This window comes from Carassius auratus, linkage group LG36F (assembly GCF_003368295.1).
Source record: "Carassius auratus strain Wakin linkage group LG36F, ASM336829v1, whole genome shotgun sequence".
In the NCBI taxonomy this organism is placed as follows: Eukaryota; Metazoa; Chordata; class Actinopteri; order Cypriniformes; family Cyprinidae; genus Carassius; species Carassius auratus.
The window spans coordinates 1,392,783-1,406,459 of record NC_039295.1 but is presented as its reverse complement, the minus strand read 5'-3'; the positions used below and the strand labels follow the sequence as shown (position 1 = coordinate 1,406,459).

Genomic DNA, 13,677 nt, shown 5'->3' with positions numbered 1-13,677 from the left:
TATATGGCAGTTTCATTTTCTTATAAGAAAAAATAGATTGCATTGGCACCCCTTTTGTCAGCTGTCAGTGTCACTTTATCTGATACTTTTCCTTTAAGATGAACCAGCAGGCCGACTTCTCCAGAACGTCCAGATGGCCAGTCCGCCCCTGTTTCAGAACAATATTGAGCTCAAATACAAATTGCTCTTTCTGTAATTATAATCTTTTTTTCACACCAGAATTTTTACACTTGCAATGAAAAAATTACATTTCATTTTGTCAACTCATGACAAAAAAGTGTTTAAATAAAGACAGACTTCATCCTTGCTAGAACTGGAAATCTGTTTGCATTTCTGCAAGAAAACACGTCACATTCATTGACTTCTGGAGCGAGTGTGTGGCATACTGATACGAGTGCCGTTCACACTGACAGCGATTCACAGACACAAAGCCACCGGACGCCATTCAGTGTCTGACCGCTGGAGAAGTGACAGATATGCAAATGAGCAGGGAAGTGATGCGCTGACTACCAATGGGAGAGCAGAGAGCCGCAGCTACTAGAAAACATCATCCTCTCCTCTCAGTCTCGTGCAGCTCTCGTGCCGTGTAAATATGTTGTGATGAAGAATGTCATATGTTTTCGCCGTCAGGGCCGATGCCTGTCATGCCGCCTCCATCAGACATCGTGAAGGTGGCCATCGAGTGGCCCGGTGCAAACGCTCAGCTCATTGAATTTGACCAGGTACTGTTCACCACACATGGGCGAGGGTTACTAACACACATATGCTGTTGAACCGTGGAACCATTTCCCGAAAATGTGTCATGGTGATATTTTACATCAATGTACTATTACTCTCGCAGATACTCATATAGAATAAATGACTTGAAGATAGTGAAGGACATTTATTTGTGGGAGTTTATAGGTAAAAAAAATAGTAACTGTGGTTGCTGTAGTATGTAGAAGCTATGTGCCGTTGGAGATTCAGTGTGTAATGTGTGTGTGTGTGTGTGTGTGTGTGTTGCAGAAGAAGCCGCTGGCGTCCATCATTAGGGAAGTGTGTGATGGGTAAGTCTGTCTCTAAACACCCTGACATCCATCTGAACAACCTGAAGCCTGACCTCAGCTCTTTATAATAACTCTAGTGTTATTTCACTCATTCTGCCTCCATCATCTGTGACATCACTCAGGGACTAGATTTGCATATTCATGAGATTATCGTGTGTCTCAGTAATGGTTTATATTTTATATATTATAACATCAACTGGGGTCAGTTCGGGTTAAATCAGCTAGAACGTTTTGCAGGTTATCACATTTTAAGGTGTGATATATATTTTATTATACTACGGGCCTTTGAATGCTTGAATCTGATTGGCTGACGAATGTTCTGAGGTCATGTGTAATTATTTCCTGGGAAACGCACGGCGAAAGTAGTTCCAGGCAGCTCTCCTGACCGCATTACACTTCCATATCACTTCGCACAGTAAAGCAGTAATAACAGTGATGCAGTTTCTCTCTCTCTCTCTCTTTCTTTCTCTCTAAAAACTTCATTAATAACTGCATTAGAGTGCTATCAACGTCTCAAGCCTCCTTGACCAGCTTTAAAATTATGTTTTGGTACAAGGAAAAGGGGATGAGATGCAGAAGAAATATCCCTACTCACAATAGTGATTTAAGTACAAAAACCAGACGAATCCCTTTAAATATATCTTCTGCTCGATGTCTTGAGGTGTGGTGACCATAGTATAAGCAGAATAATTGACTCTGCTTTGAATTATTCTGACTTCTGACTTCTAATTGAATTATTAGAAGTAATGCACATGGGTTTGCATTATTTTTCTAACAATTCAACGGCCCATCGTCAGTTATTCTTTATGTAATTAATACGTTTATAATACAGTAAATGAATGAAGCTTAACTCTATGCAAAGATAATTTTCTCTGTTTATTTGTAACTTGTTGAACACAAATCAGATCAGACGATTCGTATCAAATGAATGAATCAGTGTAAAAACGTCCTGTTCATGGTACAGTAAAGCATTAGATAGATGTGCAAGTATGTGAAGCGTTCTCTTCATTTTACTTCCGAAATCACAGGGATATGAACACCCATTCATCCCAGAAGAAATTAGGCATTTGAGACTTTTTTTCCTCATTATAAAATTATGAGATCAAAAGAAATTAACCCTTTTTATTTTTTTATATCAGAGATATATCTCAGAATTGCAAGATATACAATGAATTCTGACAAAATAAACAATAAAAAAGTAATTTACATTTCAACTGACTATTCTGACATTTATGAGTTAATAGTTGAGTTTATAAATAATTAATCTGAGATTTATAAATAATAGGCATATCAGTGATACAAAAAAAAAATATTAAAATATTGTTAATTTAGTTATTACTGTCGTTTAGGACATATTATTCATACAATTCCAAGAAAGAAAAGAAAATACATATATGTTGTGAATGATATAAACCAATACTGGAATACAGTAAAGTCCGAATTTTGAGATAAATGTCACAAAGGAGTTTTCTTATTATTATTATTTTTCATTCTGTGGCTTCCAATGATCTTCCAAACACTGTTATGTGGTTTATGCAAAATCATCAAGCATGTTGTTTAATAATAATTGTTAATATAAAAATAAATCCAAGCTTATGAATGCTAATTGTGATGTCAATTTAAACAATAAATATACTTAACAGGCCTGTAATTTCTTAATGGTTGAATGTGTTTAAATAAATCGTCTAACTCTGTCCTATAACGTGCTGTTTAAGACTTTTCACATCTTTAGAGATGATTTCCTCTCAAGGGTTTAAGATTATTTTAGGGATGTATTGATTAACCGCGAGGCGGTTCAAAATTGATTCAAATATGTGATGATTCAGATCGGTTGAGATGCTGAACAAATCATGATTCATGTAGGGTAGGAGTTTATATCAGTGTGTGTCTGAGGGGAACTTACTGTCTTTAGACAAGTTTAGATGGTAATTATTTTGTATGAAGCATATTAAAGTTAATAAGTGCAGCCTGCTTTGTTTACAGCAGTAACCAAGGAAACGCTTTAAGCGCCACCTGCTGGCAGAGAGTGAATCTGACACTGAACATGTTTCATGCAGATATTTTTACAAAACTCAAACCATTCCGTTTTTGCTTCAGAATTTTGAAACTAATTTAAATGTAAAACTGCTCATGCATGCGGCATGTTTGTTTGGACCGTGATTAAAATGCTAATTTTAAATGGAAAGAGCACAGACAAAACCTTGTTTTGTTTATATGAAGAGATTTACTTTATTTGTCTTATTTATTTGATTTGGGGCTTGTTTCAAATTTTCTTTTTAGTTTTGTTATTTGCATTAACGTTCGATTAAAATTTTGTTATTTAGTAGATGGTTTTATCAAAAGAGAAATCAGAACCATCAAAAGTTATTGGTATATTATTATATTGGTATATTATTATAGTTATATTTCAATTTCACAAATAAATGTCCAAGCAATAATAAAATGACAAATTTGATTCATAATTTGTCTTTAATATAATTTTGTAAAAAAAAAAAAAAAAAATCATGAATCGAATAGTTACATCCCTAATTCTTCTGTCATCATTGGAAAGCTGTCAGTGTGGATGGTGTGTTTGTTGTAGATGGTCTCTGTCGGGTTCAGAGCAGTTCGCCCTGCGTTACGCTGACGGACCGCAGCTCTACATCACCGAACAGGTCAGACGCTCGCTCACAGAGATCCTCATGATACTCCTCTTGTGTTCATATACTGTACACACACACACAAAGCTCTAGTGAGGTGTTGCAGCTGTTTGTCTGTGTGTTTCAGAGCCGCGGTGAGATTAAAAACGGCACCATCCTCAGACTGGCCATCTCTCCTGTAAGTCTGAGTCTGGAGACGAGGATCAGTGTGTAGACTCGCTGTAGCCTAACCGGTGTGTGGTGTCTTGTGGTGTTAGATGCGAGCGGCTCGACAGCTGCTGGAGCGCATCCAGTCTCATGGGATTGACGCGCGTCTGGAGGCTCTGAAAGAGCTGGCCAAACTCTCCGCTGACCCCACCTTCGCCACCGAGTTCATCAACATGGAAGGCCTGGCGACTCTCGCACGGCTGGTGGAGAGCGGCACACAGTACGAGTCCTCCACAATTATGGGTTTTCTGTGTGAATTTATTATAAAATGTCATTTATTTCTGTGAATCAAAGCTGAATTTTCAGCATCATTACTTGCTTACGATTGGAAAATGCTAAATACATTCTTTATTGTTTCAAATTTTAGCTTGTAATTATTAGTGGAAATGTGGGACCCGTGGCGTATCTGTGGCAGTCCGTGTGTTGGGATGCTGCTGCAGACTGATCTGTCATTTATATCTGCAGTTTTGGGGAGATGTTGGCCTTCACTCTCACAGCGTTTCTGGAGCTCATGGATCATGGCATCGTGTCCTGGGATCTGATTTCTGTGTCCTTCATCAAACAGGCAAGTGTGAAACACATTTAACAGATCTGTCTCTTTCTAAAGTAGCCGTTCTCAACCGCTTTGATTACAAAACAAAAAAATATTGACTTTTACTGGAATTCCATCTCTGAAAATCGTAAACTTGTCTTCTATGTGTGTTTCTTCAATGCATGCATTATTCTAGGATTTAACTGAATGCATCCAGCGTTTTAATTGACCTTTTGCATTGGAAAAAGTATCTTCTAGATGATTGTCTGATGCATAATGGGGGTTCAGGGATAAGTGCTGCTGCTGTAGTTAAAGTTCACGATCACTGTATCTGATTAATTAATAATAATCTAATTAATAAGTCCGTTCATCTAATTATTTGCACATACACTGCCATTTAAATTTGGGATCAGTACAATAATTGTTGTAGCCACTAACACTTTATTCAGCAAGGATGCACTAAATCGATCAAATGTACCAATAGATACATTTATAATGTTACAGTTAGATTTCTATTTCAAATAAATGATCTTCTTTTAAACTTTCTCTTCATCTGTGAATCATGAAAAATAAAATGTATCACAGTTTTCATGATTTTTTTTTACATTGATAATAATCAGAAATGTTTCTCGAGCAGTACATCAATATATTATTCTGATTTCTGAAGATCATGTGACACTGAAGACTGGAGGAATGCTGCTGGAAATACAGCGGAGCATCACAGAAATAAATTGCGATTCATAGCATAAAAAATATATGTTATTGTTAACATAATTTATCTGTGTATATTTAATATGTATACATAAATACACACAAATGCATGTTTATATTTCAGATAAATATGTTATGATTAGATATTAAATATATTTATATATATAAATATTTTCAAAATATATACTGTATGTGTGTGTATTTATATATACATAATAAACATACACAGTACGCACAGATATATAATCAGAATCAGAGTCACGTTTATTGCCAAGTACTGTATGTATACATGCACAAGGAATCTGTCTTGGTAAATTAGTGCAAAAGAAAAACTAAAATAAATAATAGAATAATGAGATAAGCCATTTTAACATAAGACAAATAAAAGCTATACAATAAGAGCAGAGAGAGGAAAAAACACAATACAAAATAAAACATGAAAATTAACTCTACATTTGTGCAGAAGTAAAGTAGGGGAGTGCAAATGTTCACAGTTGAAACTTAAATTTGGATGAGATTAATCACGGTTTAAAATTAAGCTGATATTCGCATAGAAAACAGCTGTTTTACATTAATGATTTTTTTGTTTTTGTTATGTATTTTTGATCAAATGAATTTGTGGTCAGTGTTCAGTTGGATTGTCTGTGAATGATGATGGGATTGAGGTGTGGTGTGTGACAGATCTCAGGATACGTGAACCAGCCCATGGTGGACGTGTCCATTCTGCAGCGCTCACTGGCCATCCTGGAGAGCATGGTGCTGAACAGCCACAGCCTGTACCAGCGGGTGGCTCAGGAGACCACTGTGGCACAGCTCATCGCACACCTGCAAGTGTGAGCACATACACGCACACACACACGCACACACTCACCGCAGCGCAGGTCACATGCTCTCTTGCACACACACACACACACACACTCACGTAGTGACAGGAGGACAGGGCCGCGTGTGACTGGACACCTAGAGGAAAACATCACAGGACCGTTAAAGGGCTCATGAAATGCAGTTTCATACTTTCAGATTAGTTTCTCGATGTTAGTATCCTGAGATGGCAAGCGCTGTGAGAGAGCTGTGCGTGTTTGAGCCCGAGATGTTTCAGCTTGCTTAGTTGCTGAACTCTTAGCATATTGTTTTAAAAGTGCTTTTATTACTTCTCATGTGTTGGTATCTACCGATTTTATTAGCAACACACATACAATAATGCTCTTGGTGTCTTAACCCTCTAAGCGCCAAAGTCGCAAAATTGTGACAAGACGTCATACTTAAAGAGTAACTAAACCCTAAACCAACTTTTTTTAGTCAAGGATCTGTAAGAATGGGGCTTTATTAGAGCTGTTCATTGATTCGAGTAACTTTTTTGACATTTGAGTATAAAGTGTTTTAATTCTACAATATATGGTGTAAAAACGTCTGAGTGCTGCCCTCTTCAGGTTGAACGGTGGCTACTGCAGTTGATTTTTCCTATTGGATGTTTGCGGTGGCAGGTGATGTAAGCAGTTTCCGGCTCACCACGCCCCTTGGTACGAGCTACCATGCCCCCTGGCAGTATAAAACCATCTTGTTCTGTCAAAATCACTGTAGCGAGTCAGGAGTTGGAATTGCGAGTATTGAAAATGATAGACTATTATAGCATCTATTTAGCATAGCATTTATATAGTTATTTAGATTATTTTGTGTAGCCTATGTAGTCAATTAGTTATTAGTGTAACGTTAGTATTGTTAGAAGCATAGTTAGTTAGTAGCCTACTATTGCATCAGTTAAGATAGCTTCAAGTTGGTGTAGATTTATCTGTCCAGTGGTCAGGATGGTACGTAGGTGTAGTTTTGGTGCTTGCGACAGCACTGCTGTTTTCCAGCAGACTTTACAATCAGGCGCCAGTGGTTGCATGCACTTAGCCTGGAAGACCGCCTAGTTCCCGCCTAGAGTGGGTGGAGTCAGGCTCTGACCAGGGGTTTAGTTACCCTTTAATAAAATAGACTGTATTTCCTCATATGGTGTGATATCTCATTTGTATTCCCTTCCACTAGATGGCAGACATGTAGTACTTTGATTCTAGATCAACATCATGTTTCTGTTCAAAGTGTTCGAGGAAATAGCAGAGCAAGTGAGCTCCAGGCGGCAAGGAAGGCGACCGGAAGTTGAAGTCGGCCGCGAGCTCCCATCTTGTAGCAGAACTTCACTTGCGTTAGCATTCCCATTGACCTCCCATTCATTTTGGCGTCACTTTGACAGCGAATAACTTTATATCTGAGGCGATTAAAGACTCCGTTTGTCCATTATTTATTTCTAAAGATACACGACAATGTATACATTTGGAATGAGAATAAAAAGACACAAAAAAAAAACAACAGCAAAAAAACAACGATTAAATACAAAAAAACCTTGCAAATAAGTTCAAACATCCGTTCAATAGCTATTATTTCCTGAACATTACTGATGAACTGATCAAAAAGTAGGCTAATGTGTTTTACTACTATATAGTGTAGTAATATAGTAATAATTTAATACTTTCTCCAGATTTACTGTTGGCTTCCTCTTTTCTGATAATTTGGAATGAGGATTAAAAAGACACACACACAAAAACATGCAAATATGTTCAAACATCAATTCAATATCTGATATTTACTGAATATTATGAAATACAAGATGGTGACATCATAATATGCAAATTAGATGAGTATATTTTACACCCCTCATAAACTTTCGATCATGCCAAACATTTTTCTAATTGACAGTAGATCTCTATCTTTAAGCCCTTTTAAGCCACAATCTTTTGAAATCTTGATGTCAAAATACAACATTTTTTCCAAAAAACCCTGGCGCCTTAAGGGTTAATAGTGTTAGATGTACTGCATGTCCTCTGAGCACAAAATGCATGGCCCTGCTGTATCTTTCAACAACAGATGTTTGAAAAGTGGCAGCATGTGTAATGATAATTCAGTAAACAGTGAGTGGTGAAACTGCTCAGGAGTGTCATTAAAAATAAACTTCAGCCATGCATTTATAATGCTAGGAAGGCCATGCAAAGATTTTGGAGGTGCATTTTCTTTACATCCACTGACAGAAAAACATCTAAAGTTACTAAAGTCAATGAAATGACATTCCTCAAATTACAAATGTAGCATTAAAAAATAAGAAGTAAAAATCATGTTCCCTGTCAAGGGAACTTCGAACTGCGTCCTCTGAAGGGACACTATGGGGAACACCTCGTCGTGACCCGTGTCTGAAGCATACTTTGAAAAACGCCAATGTGTTGGCCGGCGACAGCCTCTGACGTCGCTACCGGCGCGACTATAAATACGCGCCCGTAGGACCCGTCACTTATCTTCTTCACCTTCATTAACTGTTTTGTTTGAAGCGTGCATCTGAGAAACGACCAGAATGGTAAGAGCGATCTATTATGGTTATCATGGCATCCACTAGCAAGGCGTTTAATCAGTGTGTGCATCCATGTCAGCGTTATTTGACACCTGATGACACACACAGTCTTTGCGTCTCTTGTTTGGGCAAAGAGCACGCGCGCGATGTCCTTGAGGGGGCAATCTGCGCGCACTGCGAGCGTTTTTCTGTGGAAAAGCTCCGCTCTCGTTTGTCATCTGGATCTCGCGGCTCAGGACCCGCCGTTGCCGAGGCACGGAGGAGAATGAGCTCGTGGGGATCGCAGGTGGATCTCGCTGAGGAGTTTAGAGAAGGACTTTCCTCTCACACTCTCCGGCGGCAAACGAGAGCGAACTTCGAGAGGAAGATGCGTTGTCATTAACCCTTTCTGACACTGAAGTTAGTGCTCTGCTGGGTTCTAACCAGAAAGAGCAGGAGATATTTGAGAGTGGTGAAGAAGCTCATTTCTCCTGCTCTGCGTAAGGGGAGCTGTTAGAGGTTATGGATCGCGCCGCGGCAAAAAAAAAAAAAAAAATATTTTTTTTTAAATAAAATAAAAATAAAAACACGCTAAGCCTGTGTACTGTCTCAAAACCACATGGTGGTCAGTGTGCACGTGAACACTTTGCGCACTGTCTCAAATCCACGTAAGTGGTAAGTGTGCACGCAAGGCTCTGCACACTTTCTAAAATCCTATACGGTAAGGGTTACGCGCCCCGCTTCGTTCCCTTTCTTAAGATGATTAGCCCCGAGGTTTCTTGGGCTTCATTCAACCAGTGTGTATTTGTTATACACCCCAAGCATCGCTTCCCTCAACATGAGGGGCTGTGTGGACTCCCGCATATTGTGGTCTTTTCAGATAGTAGGCTTCACCCGGCCTCTCTGATGGTGAGCTCCCACATACTGTGGTTGTCAGGTAGTAGGCCTCACCAGGCCTCCCTGGAGATTTAGCTCCCACATGCTGTGCGTTTCCACTAAAAAAAACAAAAAAAAAACAAGCTCCCACGGTTTGTGGTTGTCAGGTAGTAGGCCTCACCAGGCCTCCCTGGAGTCGAGTTCCATATTAACTTCCACTGAGGTGGTTATCAGGTAACCGGTAGTAGGCCTCTCTAGGCCTCTCTGTTGGTGAACTCCCACATATTGTGGTTATCAGATAGTAGGCTTCACAGGTCTCTCTGAAGGTGAGCTCCCACATACAGTGGTTGTCAGGTAACTTTTTTCTGTACACACGCTAAGCCTGTGTACTTTCTCAAATCCACGTAAGTGGTAAGTGTGCACGCAAGGCTCTGCGCACTTTCTAAAATCCTGTACGGTAAGGGTTACGCGCTCCGCTTCGTTCCCTTTCTTAAGATGATTAGCCCCGGGGTTCCTTGGGCTTCATCCAACCAGTGTGTATTTGTTATACACCTCAAGCACCGCCCCTTAACATGGGGGGCTGTGTGGGCAATTCTCACGGTAGTTTAGCAGCGCTCCCCTTTTCTAAAAGGGTCGCCTATGAGCATGCTGCTCGGAGCTCGGAGTCCTCCTCTCATGGGAGACTGAATTCTCGTTTTTTCATCAGAGCGCTCCAGTACTACATACTGTTTTGAGACGCACTGTGAGAGCAGACATCCTGCTGAGGCAGGGGCTGAGGCTCGGGGAATGGCGCCTTCGCACCAAGGTGTTGAAGTAGAGTTAGAGAGATTGGCCAGACCTGGGTGGATCGGTTTTGCGGCTCAAGAGAGCGTCGCACTATCCCCTCTGGCTTCCTCTGACTCATCCAGCTCCATTGGGGCTGGACGCCATGGTACAGGCGTGGCCGAGGCTTCATCTGTATGTTCCGTCCTCCAATTGCTCTGCTCCCGGGCCATTCCATCTACGAGCTGCTCTTATCAGAGTGCCACGAGAGCCCCTCCTTTGTGACAGGCAAGACTTGGTAATAAACAGTGCTAAGTTCTTAGCCGTATCCCTTTAAAGGAATCTTTCGTGATTCCAAGCCTTCAGCTCTACCCCGGGCCGAGGCCCTTCAGGTAAGTTGGGTATGTAGCTTAGGCCTTTGGCCATAAGGGATAATGTCATGGACAGCCGTCGAACCGTCCCAGGGGCGACTCCCGGTGAAATGGTAGAGTTGGTACTTAGTGTTTGCCATGATTCTGGCCTGCACTCCCCTCAGCATGGCGGCGTGGGTATACTGTTCCCCATAGTGTCCCTTCAGAGGACGCAGTTCGAAGTTCCCTTGACAGGGAACGTCTCAGGTTACGAATGTAACCATGGTTCCCTGAGAGGGAACGAGACACTGCGTCCTCTAGCTCCCTGCCATGCTTCGGACGCAAGCTTCACGAAGAAGATAAGTGACGGGTCCCACGGGCGCGTATTTATAGTCGCGCCGGTAGCGACGTCAGAGGCTGTCGCCGGCCAACACATTGGCGTTTTTCAAAGTATGCTTCAGACACGGGTCACGACGAGGTGTTCCCCATAGTGTCCCTTCAGAGGACGCAGTGTCTCGTTCCCTCTCAGGGAACCATGGTTACATTCGTAACCTGAGACGTTTTGCGCATCAGTACGACCATTTATAAATCACTGGATAATGCAAGTTAAAACACTGATGAGTCCTACAACATTTAGATGCAATGAAAGGTTGCATCTATTTTAAAAATGTTGCAGTTGATTTCACTTTATTTAGTCTGGCATTATAGTTTGGTGAAAAGTTTAATAAATGAAGGTGTACAAGTTTATGTCACAATAGCACTAATATAAGTAAAAAATAAAAGACAAATCAGAATGAGATCCTCCGCTGGATTAAGCTGCGTCGCATTGTATTCTTCTTTATTGTTATTTGCTTTGTTTTTAAGTTTTGTTGATATTGCGAGCATATAAAAATAATACTTAAAGGGGTAGTTCACCCAAAAATTATATCATTAGTGACTCACCCTCATGTTGTTCCAAACCAGTGAGACCTCTGTTTATCTTCTGAACACAGTGTAAGATATTTTAGATTTAGTCCGAGAGCTCTCAGTCCCTCCATTGAAGCTGTGTGTACGGTCTACTGTCCATGTCCAGAAAGGTAAGAAAAACATCATCAAAGTAGTCCATGTGACATCAGAGGGTCCGTTAGAATATTTTGAAGCATCGAATATACATTTTGGTAAAAAAATAGCAAACATTACGACTTTATTCAGCATTGTCTTCTCTTCAGTGTCTGTGTGAGAGAGAGTTTAAATCAAAGCAGTTTGTGATATCCGGTTCGTGAACGAATCATTCGATGTAAGCTGATCTTTTTGAACCAGTTCACCAAATCGAACTGAATCGTTTTAAATGGTTCGCGTCTCCAATACGCATGAATCCACAAATGACTTAAGCTGATAACTTTTTTAATGTGGCTGACACTCCCTCTGAGTTCAAACAAACCAATATCCCGGAGTAATTCATGTACTCATTTTCTCATGTACTCATTAATTTTATACCGATATATCGGCGACAGGCTCATATCGGCTGATAATATCGGCAAAACAATATATCCGTCGGGCTCCTATAGCCCTTGTGTTTCCCTTGTTGCTTTGTCAGTAGTGGTATGGAAAGGTTGCTGTTGTTCTTGCTCTCTGTATTCCTGGTTGCCTTTTTGTTTCTTTCATTACGCCTCTGTCTTTCTTCGTCATGTCCCTGCCTATAAGAGTTTGTTCAGAACACTCCTGCTTGATAACATACAACAATGACGCTTGTTAAGTATTTGATTTCAAATCTAGGCGTTTCAGAAGGGTAGAAAGCAATCATTTATATTTTAACTGAGGAGTTGTAGGGTAACATCCTATGGATAAATATCAATATAATATTTGTATTCTCTTATTTCATGACCCTTTTAATAATTTCACTTAAGAGCTCATCACTCAAAATTGTATTGTACCTCCAGCAATGGTGGTGGTGATGCCGGTTGAACGTGGCCCTCTCGTCTCCTGAGCTCGAGCTGTGAGAAAGTGACATATGGTCTAGAGTCCAGAAGTGTTGGAATTCAAGAGCAAGATACCTCTAACTGTGTGTGTGTGTGTGTGTGTACAACCATCCCTGCAGGTCCAATCAGGAGATCCAGACGTATGCCATTGCCCTCATCAACGCCCTGTTCCTCAAAACCCCAGAGGACAGACGCCAGGTGAACACACACACAAACCTAGTCCAGTCATATCAGGAATGACACAAACCTGAGCGATGTGTTCCCAGACCATCGTTCACAAGTGTAGCAGATCTAACATGTAAAAGTAACACAAGATGTGTAGCATTCAGTGAATCTGTGAGGGAAATTGTATGATGAGGTTCATTCAGGAATGAAACAATGTGACTTTCTTCATCAATTAATTTGTAGGACGCTCTCAAAACTCCATAGTTTGTTGTGTATTTGTTGCCGTGGTTCTGTCTGTGCTGTGTGTTTGTGGTGATAGTCTGGTTCAGACATTCACAGACCAGCTGATGTGTGTGTGTGTGTGTGTGTGTGTGTGTTTAATTGCAGGAGATGGCGAGTACACTGGCTCAGAAACACCTCCGTGGCATCATACTCAATGTAAGTGTAAATCCATGTATAATGCCATCAGATTGCCTTTGTTACTGGTATTCTATTACTTGCTAAACACTTTCAGACAGAGTTGCTAAATGTTTCTGCTAATAAAGAACTGCAGATTCAGAGCACATCAGATGTGATTTCACCTGTGACAAATCCAGCCAACAGCAGTCTAATGAAGCAATGGGGAATTCTGTGCATGCATTTTTTTCATATTCTGCTAAACCTTTCAATTAATATGATTATTTATTAGTTTAGTTATTGTCATTATGGAGATCAAACACCATAACAAACAGACAAATCATAACAGTCAACAATATCACAAGTGATGATAGTTGCTTTGCCTTACACCAGTGTCAAAAGTTGGCCAATCACTTTTACTTTTTTTTTCAATTGTTGCAATTCTTTTGTAAAATCAATTGAACAGTGCAGTAATTGAAAACACTTTAGTTTAAAATATCCTGTACTTTATATAGCAGTAACAGTAAATAATGCATGATTACAAGCAGCTAGCACTAATGCTAATCCTAACCCTATAGTTGACTATGTAATAAGATTAACTAAACAGAGCGATATATTAGCGTGAAAGTGCTATAATCCCCAATATTATGTGTGTGGATGGGAGTGGAAAGTACTGA

At 40.1% G+C, this 13,677-nt stretch overlaps 1 protein-coding gene across 2 annotated transcripts in view; it reads left to right on the top strand.

Moving 5' to 3' along the window:
- Positions 1-13,677, top strand: part of elmo2 (engulfment and cell motility 2) — a 58,462-nt gene that overhangs the window by 21,791 nt on the left and 22,994 nt on the right. Inside the window, exons 2-10 of one of the 2 annotated variants that reach the window (XM_026240787.1) lie at positions 631-722; positions 1,006-1,046; positions 3,628-3,700; positions 3,813-3,863; positions 3,943-4,112; positions 4,358-4,457; positions 5,817-5,962; positions 12,559-12,637; positions 12,992-13,042. In XM_026240787.1, the coding sequence (XP_026096572.1) occupies positions 636-722; positions 1,006-1,046; positions 3,628-3,700; positions 3,813-3,863; positions 3,943-4,112; positions 4,358-4,457; positions 5,817-5,962; positions 12,559-12,637; positions 12,992-13,042 (798 nt within the window). In that variant the 5' untranslated portion in view covers positions 631-635. Of the gene's footprint in view, positions 1-630; positions 723-1,005; positions 1,047-3,627; positions 3,701-3,812; positions 3,864-3,942; positions 4,113-4,357; positions 4,458-5,816; positions 5,969-12,558; positions 12,638-12,991; positions 13,043-13,677 lie in introns of both variants that reach the window. The other variant, XM_026240786.1, reaches the window with a different exon arrangement.